The sequence below is a fragment of the Sphaeramia orbicularis genome, chromosome 13, assembly GCF_902148855.1.
Source record: "Sphaeramia orbicularis chromosome 13, fSphaOr1.1, whole genome shotgun sequence".
NCBI classification, from domain to species: Eukaryota; Metazoa; Chordata; class Actinopteri; order Kurtiformes; family Apogonidae; genus Sphaeramia; species Sphaeramia orbicularis.
The window spans coordinates 44,801,781-44,820,646 of NC_043969.1; the positions used below are offsets into that span (position 1 = coordinate 44,801,781).

Sequence of the window (18,866 nt, forward strand, 5' to 3'; positions counted from 1 at the left end):
AAGATGACAGTGTTTCCATGTTAACTATGAATTTATCAGCATTTATTATAATATTATCCTCTATATTTTGCATTTTTTTCAGTGAACAGCAGGTATTTGCCTATATTTGAATCTCTGATCATGTAGATGTTCATAAAAGCTGAGATTAAAGTTGAGGGTTATTATATCAGAAAAAGGGAAAACTGAAAAAAGTGGCTTTTTGAATAAAATGTATCATTAACTGAACATAAACCAAGTGTCTCCATCCACTGTCACTGATCCAACTCTTTGGGTTTTACTGGTGAATCAATGTTGTAGAAGATGACGGTGTTTCCATGGTAACTACGGAGCCTCTGAACATCTAAATGGGTCGTATCTAATGACTATGAAAAGACGAATAACTGTATTTTACAATAATTATTTACATGGATTGATAGGATTAGTGGATCTGAAATTATTGAACATTTTAGTTTGGTAGATGATTTTGGTCACCAGTGGCTGTTTGGGTCTTTATGGGTTAAATTTAACTTGTAGAAACCCTGTTATTACCAAAGACAAACACGAGGCCTTGTTTATTGACGGGCGCCACTCCTCCAGCTCTGGGAAGTAGAAGAAGAAGCAGCAGAATCTTGTTTGACCAGATGAACCCGCTTGACGATGGGACGGCCCTCCTCGTCCACATTCTCTGACAAACCACATACGAACGAGCTGTGTCATTCTGCTTGAGACCTGAACTCCGAAGAACTCTTCTCCGGTCGCGGTCAAAGCCTCGTCGCCATGGGGAGGATCGGCAAGGAGACGGCGGGTCAGGTCATCAGCTTTATTGGCCTGGTGGGGGTGGCGGTGACCTGCGGCATCCCCATGTGGAGGGTGACGTCCTTCATCGGGGCCAACATCGTGACGGGCCAGATCGTGTGGGACGGCCTGTGGATGAACTGCGTGATGCAGAGCACGGGCCAGATGCAATGCAGACTTAACGAGTCGGTGATGCGACTGACCCGGGACCTGCAGGCCGCCAGAGCCCTCGTCATCATCTCCCTGGTCTTCGGCTTCATCGGCTTCATCATCTCCTTCATCGGCGCCAAATGCACCGGGTGCCTGAAGTCGGACTCGTCCAAGGCCAAGGTGGTGATCATCTCGGGCTGCCTCATCATCGTGTCGGCCATCTTGGTTCTGATTCCGGTCTGCTGGTCGGCCGCCTTCACCATCGCCGACTTCCAGAACCCGTTGACCATCGAGACACAGCGGCGGGAGCTCGGGGCGTCCATCTACATCGGCTGGGCTTCGGCAGCGTTGCTCCTGATCGGCGGGATCATCCTGACCACTTCCTGCCCTCCTCAAAAACAGTTGTACGGATACCCATCATACCCTCCTGCGCCCGTGTACCCCTACTCGGGCCCGGCGACATACGGCCCCGTCTACGCCCCTGCATCCAGCCGGCCGTACACAGCAACGGGGTCGTACGCTCCCACCAAACCATACGCGGTACCCAGCGGATACTCCCCTGCACAATACCTCTGAAAACTGACATCTGAACTCTTTATTACCACGAAAAACTGCACCAATATCAACTCTGTTTTGATGGTATGTACTCCAGTGTCGCGGTGAAATCAACCCTTTCTTTCTTTACATTTTCCTCAGCTGGAGTTGATATTTGTACTTAAAGAAAACACCTTGAATGTGTGAGAGCTTCAGGATGTTGTGTATTTATTTCCTTGTTATAATGAACTGATTGTGTAAATACTGATGATTTGTGATATTTCTGTAAATGACACTTTATGCTGGAGACTTCTAGAGAGAATTTCAATAAAATGTTTATACTGAACCCTCTTACATGCTTTTTACTGTCATATATTATTAATATGAGGTGGTGTTTTATATGGATGTTCTTAATTTAGTGTTTTATGTATGGTTTAGTGTGGATGTATGGCTGTGATTTAATCTTAATGAGCTTTTTACCTTGTTAAATAACAATAATAATAATAATAATAATAATAATAATAATAATACTAATAATAATAATAATAATAATAATAATAATAATAATATGGACTTAAAAGTTTTTCAGGATGGTATCTTAAAAGCAAATATAAACAGAACTGTGACATTTTATGCATTTAGTCAGGCTGTGTTAAAAGCTTATTTTAAAAGACATTTAACAATAAAACCTGAAAGAAATAATGAATGTTTTATTTCAGATGTATAAAAAACACAATAGAACTGCCAACAAAGTAAATCCCCAAAACAAATGATCAACTAAAAACAACCAAAGCAAAAAATTATCCTAGTATACAAAAGAAATACAAAAAACATTTTTACTTTCAGATGTTTTTTTTTCTTCTTTGTAGTTGGATGGACAGTGGCTGAATGTATAAAGCCTCAGAACTCTGGTTAATGCAGTTAATTTATGTTAAAAATAACCAATTAAATATGGAGTTCTGCAATTTAATGACTGAGAATTACATCAAAAACCTTTCAAAAGTACTTGTCTATTATAATTTTGTCTTCTATCACTTTAATTCTTTATCAAAACCTTATAAACTTGGTGGGAATTAAAACATAGGTCTGGGTTTGTGAGGGGTTTGGTCATGAAATAGATCATATTTAGGTAAAAAAAACAAAAAAAACAATATAAAGTCAGTGTATTGGTGTCTGACATCCGGTGATACTCCTTCCAGTGTTAGTGTTTTTGTGTTTTTTCCACCTGAAACCACTGACCACACCTGGTCTTCCGGGGGCCGGGCCAATCCAACAGCAGAGCATTGTTTGATTATGAGGCTCATTTACATAACGATGTTTGACTGTGATGTTCATCTCACCGAAACTACTCCCCTTCCAAGTGCAGATAATGCAAAGAATCTGGTCGGGCTAGTCAGCCACCCACTGCACTGGTTTCAGGTCGGAGGGAAGGACTTGGTGACTCCGCCTCACGACAAATGTCCTTAAAACCAAAGGAAATGAGCCTCGGACTTTATTCAACGAAGCTTCTCCGGTTGAACTTTGACTTTTTGTTTGTACTCAACTGAACTCAAACCAGACCTCATCATGGTGTCAATGGGACGACAGATGCTGGGCTTCGTCCTGGCCTTCATCGGCTTCCTGGGGACCATCATCGTGTGCGCGTTGCCCATGTGGAAGGTCACGGCCTTCATCGGAGCCAACATCGTGACGGCGCAGACCATCTGGGAAGGCTTATGGATGAACTGTGTGATGCAAAGCACCGGTCAGATGCAGTGTAAGATCTACGACTCGCTGCTGATCCTTCCTCAGGACCTCCAGGCCGCCAGAGCCCTCGTGGTCATCGCCATCATCGTGGCCGCCTTTGGGATCCTCCTGAGCATCGCCGGGGGGAAGTGCACTAACTTTGTAGAGGATCCACGTGCCAAAGCTAAGGTGGCCATCGCCGCCGGGATCGTCTTCATCTGCGCTGGCGTTCTGGTCCTTATTCCCGTGTGCTGGTCCGCCAACACCATCATCAGGGATTTCTACAACCCCGTCCTGACCAATGCCCAGAGGAGGGAGCTGGGGGCGGCCCTGTACATCGGCTGGGGCACCGCCGCGCTGCTGCTTCTGGGAGGCGGCCTCCTGTGCAGCTCATGCCCGCCCAAAGACAGTCCAGAGTACCCCGTGAAGTACGCCGGAGCCAGATCTACGGCCGACAGTCGGGCCTACGTCTGAGACAACTGTCACCCCGATTAAAAGACTATAAATCATGTCACTTCGTCTTCCATAATCGTCCTTCTTTGTGAGAGATCCGAAGGCTTGGTCTGTCACGCTGGGTACAAATGATCTGAGAAGTCACAGAATTCTTTGGAGTCGAGAGAGAGAAAGAAGATCCTCCAGTGGTTTTACAACTGGACTGAACGAGTTTGATGTTGAGGATGTTTTGTACCAGTCGACTGTAGAAGATCTATGATGGAAGAGATTTTGTACATTACTGATTTATGTATATTGAATGTATTGTATAGAATATTTTTTGCAAATACCTCTGTTCAGAGGTAATATCATGATGCAATGTGTGAATGAAAATTGCAGATTTTTAATAAAACTTTGACTTAATTGATTCTTTTGTGTGAAACTGATATTTTATAGAGCTAAGTATAACTACATGGCTTAAGGACTCATCTTTTCTTTATTTTTTGTCAGTCAAATGACATTATTGCTTTACAGTAATCAGTCTTCTTAAATAGTCAACACAAAGGCATATTTATAGAGAGGGCGATGTGATTTCCAGAAGAATTATTGGGTGTTTTTTATTGAGACTCTTTAAAATTAATCCATAAAATCTGTTAAAATGAAGTAGTGGACAATAGGATGAGTAACACTAATATGCATTGGTACAGCTGTTAAGAGCTGGATGTATTAATTTGTCTAAAATAGTTCAAATGTATTGCAGTTGGTTGTGTAACTGTGCCATCTACCACGTGATTTTAAGGAACTTTTGGTTTTTCTTCATCCTTTATCTTGTTGTGAAGGTTGAGGAATATGATGCGGTTTTTCTCCCAGACAAATTGCATTTTTTTTTTATTTTTTTTTTTTTTTACATATTCAGCTGATGCAAGGCTTATTTCCCATTGTAAATAATCAAACTGCTCACATACAAGAGGAACAAGAAAGCAGAATAGAAACAATACCAGTGTGTGTTTGCTTTGGTTAAACCAGTCGAACTAGTCCAGCAGCTTTGGAGGCCAAGCCTTTTCACAGAAAGCACTACGGTCTTATTTTTACATCACACCTGCCAAAGCCATGCCTGTACACCCATACAGCTAAAAACAACAGAATGTCCTTAGAGAAAGGACATAATACTGAGAGATGAGTGAAAGAAGTCATAAAAGACAGGATTGAGTCATAAATTGAGGTGTTAGACGACTATTACTGTGTATCAGACATGCTGAAATAGACATTAAATACAACATAAAACACCTATAAACTGAAAAAAACTACATTTATCTCCAGAAAAAAGGCCTTCTTCATGTAATATGTACTAAAACAGCCTTGAAGCTCCTTAAAGTTCTCAGTAATTGTCTTATTTCTGATCCAACATGACCACGTGTTTCATAGAAAATATGTGACTTTTTTTTGTGGAAATTTCCTGCATATTTATTTTTATTTAATTGTTTTCCATAAACAACTCATGATACATGTGATTTAAGGGTAGTGTTTCAGAGTGTTTCATCAGAGCAGACACACCCTGTTCGCTCGGTATCACATTCCAACACCGTGAGAATCTACCGGAACCAGTTACAGAAACTGGAACTAATGGGTGAAATTATCTGTCCCGTGTTGTTCATACTAATACAGTTTTTGCTCAGTCATGCTTTATTTTCAGCAGCTTTGTGAATCCTTTCATATATATTGTTTGTTTCAGATAATTAAAGCAATGTAAATCACTTTAAAGGAATATATAAAATACAATTTTTAAATAAATAGCGGTTAAATCCAGGTCAGTAATGTCAGTCTTTAACCCATAAAGAGCCACCAGCAACCAAAACTTCTACTGATCTAAAATGTTAAATAACTTCTGATCCACTAATCCTATCAATACATGTAAATAATTGGTGTAAAATGCAGTTCATCATCTTTTCATGGTCATCAGATATGACCCATTTGGACGTTCAGAGGCTCCGTAGTTACCATGGAAACACTGTCATCTTCTACAACATTGATTCACCAGTAAAACCCGTGCAATTTGATAAATGACAGCAGTTTTCATTATTTATTGGTTATTATAATAGTATTTTACTGATCTGACCCAGCTGAGATCTAATTGGTCTGTATGTGGAACCTGAATTAAAATGATTTTTACACCATTGATTGATAATATCTCAGTGTAATTCATCCTATGGGCTGGATTGGACCCTTTGGCGGGCCGGGTTTGGCCCCTGGACCGCATGTTTGACAGCTGTGGCTTAGGGTCTATAGAGACTGCCCCCATGTGATTTGGAGAATATTACCTTTATAACCCTCTGGAAAGTGAGATTCAACTATGTGTCCACAAATATGGACATCATGCATGAAAGGGTTAAACGCATTCTTTCATTTCTGCTTTCATTTTTTATTTTTTTTATTTATGAGGTACAGTGCCTACTAATGAACATCTACAACAACTGCAGCTGTAAATATGCCAGGTTGTAGCAGCAGTGCTCATTTCCATCTGTAGTCCCTTTTATGAACATCTACATCATCAGGGAAACAAAAATTGGGAAATAACTGGTTTTCACTGAAAAATGCAAAATGCAGATGATAACATTAGAATAAATTTGAATAAAATAAAGAAAAATAAAATGTAGAGAAAACTTCATTTGGAAGTCAGTGCTGTTTTTGTTCAGTTTTTCTTCATTTTTAATCTTCCTCCAGTCGTCCGTTCTTTCTTCACTGCTAGTTTTAGTTTTAGTTCACATAACCCTGTCACAACCAGAGACGACTTTACAGGCGGTGTATCTGTGTGTCTCTGTTTTTTTGGACACTCCCTTTGCATCTTCAGCCAGTAGGTTTGAAACTCTCCTCGACCTGTGATCCAATGAAAACCTCCGAAAAGTCTGATCTGTGGTGGGTGGTCTGTCTCTGTCCTCGAAAACAAAGCAGGGTTGTTTTCTGACAAAGACAGGATTTTTCATTCAGTCCATGTTTATACAAAGTAGCTTGTATTTAGGTCTTTCTTTTTTTTAAACCATATATTTAATGACATTTTTCTTATATACACACATACACTTGTAAATATAGTCACAATTCTAGCTAGTATGTAGACCTGTGCCTCACTAACAAAAGCCCCTGCTGTGGCACAAAAAACAAAAATTACAAACAAATAATACACATACACATCACAAACTTCTCAGCCATAAACATTTGTGCACAATTTCATGCCCTATTATAATTATGGGTATTTGAACTCATTAACCCTGTTAGAACTGAATACTTATTCCTCCTCGCTGTCATTTGCTAAATCGATTCTTTTAACAAACACCTTAAAGCAGGGGTGTTTTTTAGTTTAGTTTATTTTAGTTCAGGGGCCACATTCAGCCAAATTTGATCTGCAGTGGACCGGACCAGTGAAATAATAACATAATAATAGATAAATAATGTCAACTCCAAACTTTCCTCTATGTTTTAGAGCGAAAAAAGTAAATTATGCGATGTAAATATTTACATCTACCAACTATGCTTTAAAACAATGTGAATAACATGAACAAACTGGAATTTCTTAAGAAAACTAAGTGCAATTTTAACAATATTATGTCTCAGTTTATCATTTGCACATGTAAATTACAACTTACAGATCACAGTGGATCAACAAATACATAAAACATTGAATAACAGGCAGAATATTAGTAAACTAGCACTTCAGACATTTTGAAATGTTCATATTTGTTCAGGTTATACGTGTTTCTGTGAAATGATAGTTTGTTTTCGTGTAAATACAGTAAAATGACATGAAAATGTTTACATTTACAAAGAGAAAAATTTGGAATTGTGAGTATTTGTGGGTTATTATGATAGTATTTGACTGATCTGACCCACTTTAGATTAAACTGGTCTGTATGTGGAACCTGAACTAAAATGATTAATATCTTCAGTGTAATTTTTGCATTTCACAAATTCATCCCAGGGCCCAGACTGGACCCTTTGGAGGGCCGGATTTGGCATGTTTGACACGTGTGCCTTAAAGGGTTCCCATAATTTTTCAAACATATCCTGCCCTCCTTATCGTATGTGCATCACTCTCTCCAGAGGAAAAGTTGTCAGCATTTACCCACCCAGTAACACTTGGCCAGCTGATCTTTAGCTAAAACACTGCCAAGGATCTTTTCATGTGTAAAAGACACATCATCTTTAGGTCTTTTTTAGAGTTTATTTATTTAATTTATAACCTTTATTTAACCAGGAAAAAGCTCTTTGAGATTAAACATCTCTTTTTCTACAGTGCAAGACAGCAGCAGAAGTTACACAAAATAGAAATCCCAGCCACACATCCTCATTAAAAATATACAAAAACACAATTAAAGTCAGTTCTAAAACCATACATAAAACACTAAAATAAGAACATACATATCAAACACCACCATTATTTTAAAAGGTACTAAAAGTAAAACAATAATGTTCCTTAAAAACATCTTAAAGTAGAACCCGACCCCATTAGAAACACACCTACATCCAGATTTATTTTTTTCCCATTCTCTTAAAAGGACTTTGAATTTAAAAAGTGAAACCCTCATGAAATAAAGGCTTTTTACAGTTTCTAATTTTCCAACCAAGTGAGTGCCTGGATTTTAGTCTTTTTCCTATTAATCCTCTTAAGCAGTGGTTCCCAACCTTTTTCGTCCCCTGACCACATTTTAACATCACAAATTTCTGGCATCCCCTGACATTCAAAACAGAGACTTTTCTTTTTTTTGCTAAAATTAATTTGTTTTTGATCATGTAATAGTTTGCTATACTATGTTTCAAATAAATGTTAATTTTAGACAATGTTTAGTCTATATAATATATATTATTATGGACAGAGGCAGTAAAGCCAGGTGTAGATTACTGCACAAAGTGAGAATTTGATTTTCCTCGGTCAGGATATGTACAGTCAGTCCAGCTGTGATGTACAAGGCTGACAATTAATACTGAACAAACAAGAACTCAAACTGTGAATTATGAAAGAGCTGCAGCATCTGAAACTGACCACAATGAACATTTGACAGATAAACAGAACCACAGTGCTTCAGTTTCAGACTCACAGTTTGTCATGTCATTTAAATATTGTGATTGTCTCTCTCAACTCTCCATATATATTTTTTTTTTATCAATTACTAGAAATTTCAGGCGACACCACATGGGGTCCTGACCCCAAGGTTGAAAACCACTGCTCTTAAGAATTCCATTTATTTTAAGAATGCACTTGTATTCTGACTTAAAGGTGTGGTACCAGATCTTAGAAAAACGGTTCAAGCAAACTACATTTTGAAAACACTGAATTCAAACGTCCAAACCCCTTTCTTCAGACAACCCCCCAAAGCCACGCCTCCAGAGTACTGGAACGCACAATACTTGTTCCTGAGGGTTCATGAGTGCTGCACAATTCGCCCTGCTCCAGCCCTGGCCCCGTGTACCTCATCCATGTGTTCCTCATTCAGTCTCCTCCAGCACCCCCGCTCTTACAGAACAGCCCCAGTTCAGACCTATCTGACTAACGTTACGTTTCCTTCATTTATGTTCTTGACTAAACAGTTTGCCAGTGAACTTTCCATCCTCATATAACTAATATAGCCAAGCTCTGACTCTGGCTTCGTTCCCTGTACCAGTTGCTCCAAGCTTTTGAGAACGCACGATTCATGCACGAAGAGGGTATGCACAGAGAGGGGAGGGACAAATGGTAGTAGAGTTTGATAGACATATCACCGTTCAATCATTTCGATTGGGCGCTCGAAATGATTGGATGGTGTTTTTTCAGTCCTGTCCGTTCCACAGGTGACTACATTTTTTTTTTTTTTTTTGTTAGAACATTTAATTAATTAGTTGTAATCAGGGTGTGAAGGGGATTTTAAACAATGTAGTAAAAAATGCTCCAGGAAAACATCTCCTACCCCACCTTTAAGTATTTCATTTATTTTAAGAATGCACTTGTATTCTGACTTAAATACACATATATTTCATCCTTTAAATGCACGTATTCCACTGCACTTAAATCTCTTTCCCTCTTGAGAATAACAGCAAAACCCAGCGTAACACAATCTCCAGAAAACGGGGAACTGAAGCCCTGAGCTTCATTGTCCCACGAACAAAGAATCCTGCACAGCTGGTATTCTTTGGCAGGGCCTCTACTGTGTCTTTATTAGTTTGGCTTTCACGCCTCTCATTCTTCGTGCGTTTTCGTCTGCTCATAAAGCACCTGCTCGTCTCTTAATAGCGTCTCAGAAACTCCTGGCGAGCGTCGGCGATGGGTTCCATGGGGTTACAGATGCTGGGCAGCGCCCTGGCCCTGTTCGGCTGGATCGGGGTGCTCATCACGTGCGGGGCCCCCATGTGGCGAGTCACCGCCTTCATCGGGAACAACATCGTGACCTCGCAGACGATGTGGGAGGGCATTTGGATGAGCTGCGTGGTCCAGAGCACGGGCCAGATGCAGTGTAAGGTCTACGACTCCATGCTGGCCCTCAGCACAGACCTGCAGGGGGCCCGGGCCCTCGTGGTGGTCTCCATCATCACGGGCATCGTGGGGATCCTCATCGCGTTTGCCGGCGGGAAATGCACCAACTTCATCCCAGAGGAGAGGGCCAAGGCCAAGGCCTTGGTGGCGGCCGGTGTGGTGCTCATCATCAGCGGACTCCTGTGCCTCATCCCGGTGTCGTGGACCGCCAGCATCATCATCAGAGACTTCTACAACCCTATACTGGTGGACGCGCAGAAAAGAGAACTCGGGGCCTCTCTGTACGTGGGCTGGGGGGCCGGGGCCCTGCTGGTCCTGGGAGGGGGGCTCCTCTGCGCTAACTGCCCCCGAGACGAAGATAATAAAGCCCCGTCTGTGAAATACCTGCTGAACAAGACCTCAGGAGCAAGTAAAGTGGACTCGGTCCGGTCGTCAACGCCGACCAAGACGTACATTTGAGTTTTTAACCCTTTAACCCCCAAGACATGATTCCAGGTGAAGGCGCTGCGGTGAATTAGCGTCTGTTTCAGGTTCATAAAAGCTGCAGTGAGTATGTGTTTGTGTTCCTGTTGTTCACTGGTTTTGTTTTACTGTGTGTTTAAGGTCAAAACAGGTGGAATAACAGAAAAAGACAAAGAAGAACTGAAGTTTGAGAGGTTTTTTACTAAATAAGGCACTCAGAATGTACATCAGTAAGAGATTTAAGATGTTGAACATGAACTGTGAACTGGAACACACTGAACAACAAGGATTTGAATTTTGTCCCAATAGTTTTTGTTTTGGGCTTTTTTTTTTTTTTTTATACAGTCGTGGAAAAAATTATTAGACCACCCTTGTTTTCTTCAATTTCTTGTTCATTTTAATGCCTGGTACAACTAAAGGTACATTTGTTTGGACAAATATAATGATAACAACAAAAATAGCTTGTAGTAGTTTAATTTCAGAGCTGATATCTATCCATGATCCATGTTTTCTTGATAATAACCAAAATCACTTCAGTTCTTACATCAATATCTATGGCATTGTACTGACAAAAACAGTGCTTTTAGGCATTCCATGTTTTCTGTGTGTTTTAGTCACATGATACACACAGGAGTTAGTACTTGATTGCATAACTATTGTTTTTGATGACTTTTGATGGTGTAATCATTTTTTTTCCGCGACTGTAAATCAGTCCAGCTGCTTTTGGGCACCTGGTTGAACTCCAAAAAGCAGTTACACAGTCAAAACTCGGTAAAAACTCAGTAAAAAAAAAAATTAAGGACAACACGATAAACAATAGTAAAAACAAAAAACGACAAGAAAACGGTGTAAAAAAAAAAAAAAAAAAAAAAAAAAGCCCAAACCATCTATTTTTAAAGCGAGTCGTCTCATTCACTGCTCTGTTTTGACCCACATTCCACAGACAGTGGGGGGTGCACTGAGCATGCTCAGATGTCTATGGAAAGAACAAGCTCTATTCTATCAGCACGTTTTCAAATGTTTCTTATTGAGCGAACGGTCGATTTTTATGAATATTTAAAACAAATCATACATTCAGAACGATCATCGCAGACACGTCAGGGGTTAAAGGGTTAAACTCTTGGAACTTTTTCTCCTTTTTATTTTTATATTTTTGTATTTTTGAGACTCTACCAGCTCAAGAATCCAGACGGACGCACACAAAGCGGCAATGAAGGACATACTGGTTTGCACTTTTGGATGTATGAAGGTCTTTTTCTACTGTTGTTATTCTGAAAATGGGCTTAGTTTACCTGTTTTTAAAGGTGTGTTTTGTATTTGCACTGTGTCTTATTGTTTCCTGATTTACAGCATATGATTCTGTGTTGCGACAATAAATATCTGACTTCTTCTCTTGCTGCTCTTGTTTATATGCACTGGAAAGAAAAAGCACTAGTGGTTATTTAAACCTGACACAAAAGACGGCGAACCGGTCTGTCAGGTTGGGAACACAGATAAACATGGTGACTCAGGGACTCACAATCCTGTTGGCTGATGAGGATGATAACAACATGACCTGACGGAGTTTCATTTAACACTGACAGCATTTGCACAATGAATAATCTGGTTCACAAGGAAAATATTTGACACTAACTCAGCTTTTTTCCCTCTACTGAAAGTGTACATTGTTAAAATATACTGTTGGATCATTTAAATTGGACTTTTTCTCAGATTCCATTGGTTTTGAAAGTTTTGTTTTGGTGTTTTCTGGCGTTATCCGACTCCAAATCAGGGATGACGGAGGCTCACGTTACTCAGGTGTCACAGGAAGTGTCAAAAATGTTGAAAAGTCCCTGTGAGAATGTCACGCCACAAGGAAGTTATTCCAGAAATCAGCTGGACATGCACTTCCTACAGTGGGTTTTGCAAATACTCACCTGGTTTCTGTCACATTTAGTCCCTTTTTTGTTTTATTTTATGTGTAAAACTGTGATTCTTTCCACTTACGTTGAGTTTATGCATGTTTCAGTTCCAATAATTAATCTGTTTCATTTTGTCCGGACATAAATTGGCATAAATTTGATTCAGAATAAGGTTTTTTTTTGGCAGATATAGATCCCATGATATGAAGATGTGAAGACGCAAACAAGAAATAGAGAAAACATGACATAATTGCTGGCCAATAGATGGGAAGAAATAAATATTAAAGGCAAAAATATGAAATTAGGAGTCATAAAAAGACAAAAACTTGTGAAATTATAAACAAAAATGAATGACGCCCATTACAGTTAAGAGGATATAAAAATAACAGGAAAGATCTATTCAATATTGGCAATATTTCTGTTTGATGCATGAATCATGATGAAGAAGATGAACTCTTTACGGTGTTCAATTAAAGTCAGATTAATAATGAGACTTTTATGCCCCCTAGTGGTGTTTTACTTTCATTACATGAAAATACCCAAATGTTTATCCTCTGACATCAGTTTTGACAAATATCTGAAGCTCAACAGAAAACACCCTGCTGTTTCAGTTCTAATGGTATGAATCAGTCTCTGGGTTTATGGGGTTTTTCCAGGGTTTTCAGACAGATATGAGTCCGTCTGGTTTCTACTGGATGACTAAACATGATGACGTAGATGGAAAATGAACTTTTTAGACTCAGATTCTTCTGATCTGTTCTAATCCCTCCCACAGTCTGTCAATGTAAACATACATGTACGTTTACACTGTTTACACCGTTACATCTGCACATTTTTATACTACTTATATATTTTTAAAATGTTTCCCTTTCATTTAGTATATCTCTAATTTGCACATATTTCAATTGCACACTCTTTTATATTTTATATGTTTTTTTTTTTTAATATATGTCCGTATCTTATTGTGTTGTTGTTATTTGCCAGTGCAGTCACTGGTAGACACCACCTGCAGTTTCATTACACAACTGTTGTAATGACAATAAAGCCTATTCTATTCTATTCTATTCTATTCTATTCTATTCTATTCTATTCTATTCTATTCTATTCTATTCTATTCTATTCTATTCTATTTTTATTCTATTCTATTCTGTTTTATTTTATTCTATTCTACTCTATTTTACTTTATTCTATTCTACTCTTTTCTATTTTATTCTATTCTGTTCTATTTTATTCTATTCTATTCTACTCTTTTCTATTTTATTATATTCTATTTTATTTTATTTTATTCTATTCTGTTCTATTTTATTTTATTCTATTCTGTTCTATTTTATTTTATTCTATGCTGTTCTATTCTATTTTATTCTTTTCTATTCTATTCTACTCTATTCTATTTTTATTCTATTCTGTTGTATTTTATTCTATTCTGTTCTATTTTATTCTATTCTACTCTATTTTACTTTATTATATTCTTCTCATTTCTATTCTATTCTATTCTATTCTATTTTATTCTCTTCTTTTCTATTCTATTCTACTCTATTCTATGTTTATTCTATTCTGTTATATTTTATTCTATTCTATTCTACTCTATTTTACTTTATTCTATTCTATTCTATTCTTTTCTTTTCTTTTCTACTCTGTTTCACTTTATTCTATTCTATTCTATTCTATTCTATTCTATTCTAGGTCCATACTCATCCATTACCCTAATCTGGCCTAAACAGGCAATTCATTTTTTCAGTGTCGTTAAAAATTGCAGAAATCCTTTTATTTTAATCCTGAACTAATTTTATCTGCTGTTGTAAAGTGTGAGTCAGCCTGTAGTCATACTCCCACATACAATATAATAACCCGTCTATCATAGATTTCATAGCAGCATTCTGAAAGGTCTCCATTATATTATATATTACACTGTGTACATTGTATATCATAACACATTATTTGTAATCAGATGATACAATACACATTACAGTTGCAGAAAAAATAATTAGACCATTAAAAGTCATCAAAAACAATGGCTATGCAATCAAGTACTAACTGCTGTGTGGATCATGTGACTAAAACAGACAGAAAAGAAAACATGGAATGTCTAAAAGCACTGTTTTTGTCAGTACAATGCCATAGATATTGATATAAGAACTGAAGTGATTTTGGTTATTATCAAGAAAACATGGAAAATGGATAGATATCAGCTCTGAAATTAAACTTATGAGCTATTTTTGTTCTTATCATTATGTTTGTCCAAACAAATGTACCTTTAGTTGTACCAGGCATTAAAATGAACAAGAAATTGAAGAAAACAAGGGTGGTGTAATAAGTTTTTCCACAATTGTTTATACATGATATATTAATACATTATACAACGTTATAACAACATTGTATAATAATACACATTATTTTACTTTTTCTTTTTTTTCTTAAATAATCTTTTTTTTATTAGGATACGTTTTCAGTATACATATCCTCTCAGCACAGGTATAAGCATGTCCAGTTTTCCAGTTTTCCAAAAACCAACTAACAACGAACAAAACCTAAACTAAAAAAAAAAGAAAAAAAAAGAGAAAAGTAGTACCCCTCCACCACCGCCCACCCACCCACATTGGTCCACATTCACTTAATTACCTCTGTTACAGCTATTCTATTCAGTTATGTTTTACATTATAATGCATTATTTAGAATCATGTAATATAATGCATTTTAATACATTTAATAAACTTCAAATCACTACTCAAAACTCACCTGTTGAAACTTGCATTTTCTTGAGCCCCTTTGTTCTTTTTGTTTTGTTTGTGAAGCGTCTTTGAGTGTCCAAAAAAGCACTATATAAGTGGGATGTATTATTATTATTATTATTATTATTATTATTATTATTATTATTAAAATACTGTCATCATATTTCCTTGACATATTGGTTTAGATTGTTTTTTAATGTATTATTTGATTTAGTTGTTTTAGTTTTGTTCATTTTTTATTATTTTTGGACCGTGCTACATGTTTTATTCCACGTCCGTCTGTCTTCCAGGGTGTAACGGCGTCTATCAGTCCCATGGGTGTGCAGGAGCTGGGTATCAGTGTGTCCATGGTGGGCGTGGCAGGGACCATCCTGATCTGCGCTCTGCCCATGTGGAAGGTGACGGCGTTCATCGGGACCCACCTGGTGGTCATGCAGGTGTTCTGGGAGGGTCTGTGGATGACCTGCGTCAGCGAGTACACGGGGCAGATGCAGTGTAAACTCTACGACGCCATCCTGGACCTGTCCCCGGACCTGCAGGCGGCGCGGGGCCTCGTCTGCATCAGCCTGTTCCTGGGGTGCCTGGGGTTCCTGATCTTCCTCCTGGGGGCCCGCTGCACCAACTGCCTGAGCCACCCCCAGATAAAGAACCGGGTCGTGATCAGCTCCGGGGCCATTTTCTGCCTGTCGGCCCTCACCTCGGTGGTCGCTGTGGCGTGGACGGCCAACTCCATCATCAATGACTTCTACAACCCCCGCGTCCCTGAGGTTCTGAAGAGGGAACTGGGCGCCGCCATTTACGTGGGCTTTGTGACGTCCGGGCTGCTGTTCATCGGAGGAGCCTTTCTGTGTATGAGTTGTCCTCCACAGAAGCCCAGGTTCTCCTCGAGTGGGTACACACGAGGCAGGACGCCCACGCAAAGCAGCTACGCCATCAAGAACTATGTATGAAGTCAACACACACATCTACCAGAGCTGATGATGCATCACACAGACGTTAACGCCTCAGTCTGAGAGATCCACTATACAGACAAAAGTATGTGGACACGTTGAATTCAGGGGTTTCTTTTCTAACAGGGGTCTGGGACACAAAACAAGGTTATTATCGTAAACGGAAACTAACAAAATGACGAAAACTAGAATTGAAAAAAAAACATTTTCGTTAACTGAAATAAATAAAAACTATAACTAAAAGAAAAAACGATAACTAACTGAAACTGTATTGTGTGCTTACAAAACTAACGAAAACGTGTAAAAAATTAAGGATAAAATTCCCTTCGTTTTTGTCTTTGTCAATGTCGGATTGATATGAAATTGATTTATTTTGCTTTAGCAATTTTAGCTAGCGGCACCATATGACACTCCATCGTTTGTCATCACTTGTGGTTTAGAGTCGTCTTCTCGTCTCCACTCTCCCTGGAAACATGGAGACTAATGTTGGGAGAAAGCAGCAGAGTCCTGTCTGGGATTTATTTGAATACGACGGTGAAGATAAGAAAAGATATAAAGAAACTAAAACTAAGCATTTAGAAAATAACGAAAACTAATAAAAACTAGCAAACCTGCTCTAAAAACAAATTAAAAGTAACTGAATTAGAGAAAAAAAAGTCAAAACTAAATAAAACTAAACTATAATGAAAAATCCAAAACTATTAGAACCTTGATACAAAACAATAATGATAAATGACATAATATAGTTTTATATTGGGATAAATATCATTACATTGGTTAGTTTGGTTTAAATTGTTATCCTTGCTTGTTGTTACCACGCCCCCCAAAAGGGAGGCAAGGGGTATTATTTTTTTGGTTTGGTTTGTTTATTTGTTTGTTAACACTCTAGCAGCAAAACTATTGGTTGAATTCATACCAAATTTGGTTTATAGATTGCCAGTGACCCAGAATAGATGTGATTACATTTTGGGAACAATAGGACAAAGTTCACAGCTTTTATGAATTTAAAAAAAAAAAAAATCCCCTTTTACTTACAATGTGTGAAATTTCAAATGTTTGTAGCAGCAAAACTATAGCTTGAATTCATACCAAATTGGGGTTTATAAATTGCCAGTGACCCAGAATAGATGTGATTACATTTTGGGGAAAGTAGGTCAAAGTTCAAATTTTTTATGATTTTTTTTTTTTTTTTCTCCCATTTACTCATAATGGGCGAAATTTCAGATGTCTACAAAAACATAAATTTTGTTTCAATTTACTTCAAACTTGGCACATATATAGAAGCAATTGATATACTGACATCAGCACATGCATAAACATAATGACTGGATCGATGCCAAAATAAGCTACAATACGTGTAAGGGGCGGGGTTTGTTGTGTCTGGCACCACTTGTCTTTTTACCTAATTTTTTTCAAGTTTGATTTTGTATTTATTTATTTTTTTATCCACGACTATGATTTTAAATGTTCTACCTCTAAATTTCTAAGACATTTTTCATGCTCTGACTGTAAATAATAATTTTCTGCCACAACTAACCACCTACTTTCTTCACATCTCACTTAAAAAGAAAAATCTCCCATTAAACTTTAAGGAAATATTAATGTTTGTAAGATGTTCAGGCTGATTTGAGATAAAAACATTAATATTTCCTTAAAGTTTAGTGGGAGATTTTTCTTCCTGAGTGAGATGTGAAGAAAGTAGATGGTTAGTTGTGGTAGAAAATTATTATTTACAGTCAGAGCATGAAAAATATTTTACAAATTTAGAGATAGAACATTTAAAATCATTGTCATGGATTAAAAAAACAAACAAAAACAAAATCAGTGTTGAGAGAAATTAAGTAAAAACCATCTCTGAGACATTTTGGAAGCAAAGATGATAATTTAAACCAAACTAACCCTTGCAATGATATTTATCCCAATTTGTCATTATTGTTTGTATCCCAGACCCCTGTCAGAAAAGAAACACCTGAACCCAACGTGTCCCAATACTTTTGTCTATATAGTGTATGACTAGCGCAGTGGTGTAGCCATACTTAAGGCTGTAGTGTTTGATAGTTTTTTTTGGCATTAATGGGAAAAAATTCCATTATGATTCCAGAGGTGTGACATAAAACAAGACTCCTACCCCTTCTCTGGACTCTGTTTTCTGGATTTATCCTCCTGAGACCCAGGAACATAAAACTTTTGGCTTTTTCATATCTTAAAATCTATAATGTTGATTGTAAACAGCATAATGCAGCAGTTTTTGCCGATACATAGTGTTTTTATGGAATGTCCTTTTTTTTTTTTTTTTTTTTTAATAAAGCTGTGAAACTCTTGTCTCAGACAGAGGACAAAAATGCATTACTGGGTCTCAAGAGGCTAGAACATGGGTGTGAAACCTACAGCCTGTGGGCCAAGATCAGCCCACCGAAGGTTCCAGTCAGACCCGAGGGATGAATTTGAGAACTGCAAAAGTTACTCTGAAGATATTAAAGGAGTGATTTTATAATTATGCATTTTAAATCATGCCCCTGTGGTCTACACAAACTGTAAATGCAATGCTTGGGTCTGAATTCTTCATTAATTCAACCCTGTTTTTAAGTAACGACACGAGAAGCTGGTCCTTTAAATGCAAATGGCCCCGCCCCCTCCAGGTTGTTGATGATTTTGTCGTTTTCTGTCCCGTTCAGCCACTTGTGTTTGTTAATACAACCAACAACTGAACATT

The 18,866-nt window shown here is 38.0% G+C and overlaps 4 protein-coding genes across 4 annotated transcripts; all 4 read left to right on the plus strand.

The window, feature by feature from the left end:
• The first annotated feature begins 631 nt into the window (after window positions 1-631).
• On the plus strand, window positions 632-1,809 carry cldnf (claudin f). The gene has a single exon (XM_030152948.1). It carries the CDS (start codon window positions 757-759, stop codon window positions 1,498-1,500), a length of 744 nt encoding a protein of 247 aa, XP_030008808.1. The 5' UTR covers window positions 632-756; the 3' UTR covers window positions 1,501-1,809.
• A 1,131-nt stretch (window positions 1,810-2,940) lies between these two features.
• On the plus strand, window positions 2,941-4,042 carry LOC115432123 (claudin-4-like). Its single transcript, XM_030152949.1, has one exon. The coding sequence runs from the start codon at window positions 3,025-3,027 to the stop codon at window positions 3,655-3,657; it is 633 nt and encodes a 210-aa protein (XP_030008809.1). The 5' UTR covers window positions 2,941-3,024; the 3' UTR covers window positions 3,658-4,042.
• A 5,816-nt stretch (window positions 4,043-9,858) lies between these two features.
• On the plus strand, window positions 9,859-10,745 carry LOC115430996 (claudin-4-like). The gene has a single exon (XM_030151221.1). The coding sequence runs from the start codon at window positions 9,902-9,904 to the stop codon at window positions 10,568-10,570; it is 669 nt and encodes a 222-aa protein (XP_030007081.1). The 5' UTR covers window positions 9,859-9,901; the 3' UTR covers window positions 10,571-10,745.
• Window positions 10,746-15,514: 4,769 nt separating this feature from the next.
• Window positions 15,515-16,153, plus strand: cldnj (claudin j). Its single transcript, XM_030152559.1, has one exon. The coding sequence runs from the start codon at window positions 15,518-15,520 to the stop codon at window positions 16,151-16,153; it is 636 nt and encodes a 211-aa protein (XP_030008419.1). The 5' UTR covers window positions 15,515-15,517.
• The last annotated feature ends 2,713 nt before the right edge of the window (window positions 16,154-18,866 follow it).

Bases quoted from the DNA above. Each gene is read 5' to 3' on its own strand.
- cldnj (XM_030152559.1), top strand. From the start codon at position 15,518: ATGGGTGTGCAGGAGCTGGGTATCAGTGTGTCCATGGTGGGCGTGGCA.
- LOC115430996 (XM_030151221.1), top strand. From the start codon at position 9,902: ATGGGTTCCATGGGGTTACAGATGCTGGGCAGCGCCCTGGCCCTGTTC.
- LOC115432123 (XM_030152949.1), top strand. From the start codon at position 3,025: ATGGTGTCAATGGGACGACAGATGCTGGGCTTCGTCCTGGCCTTCATC.
- cldnf (XM_030152948.1), top strand. From the start codon at position 757: ATGGGGAGGATCGGCAAGGAGACGGCGGGTCAGGTCATCAGCTTTATT.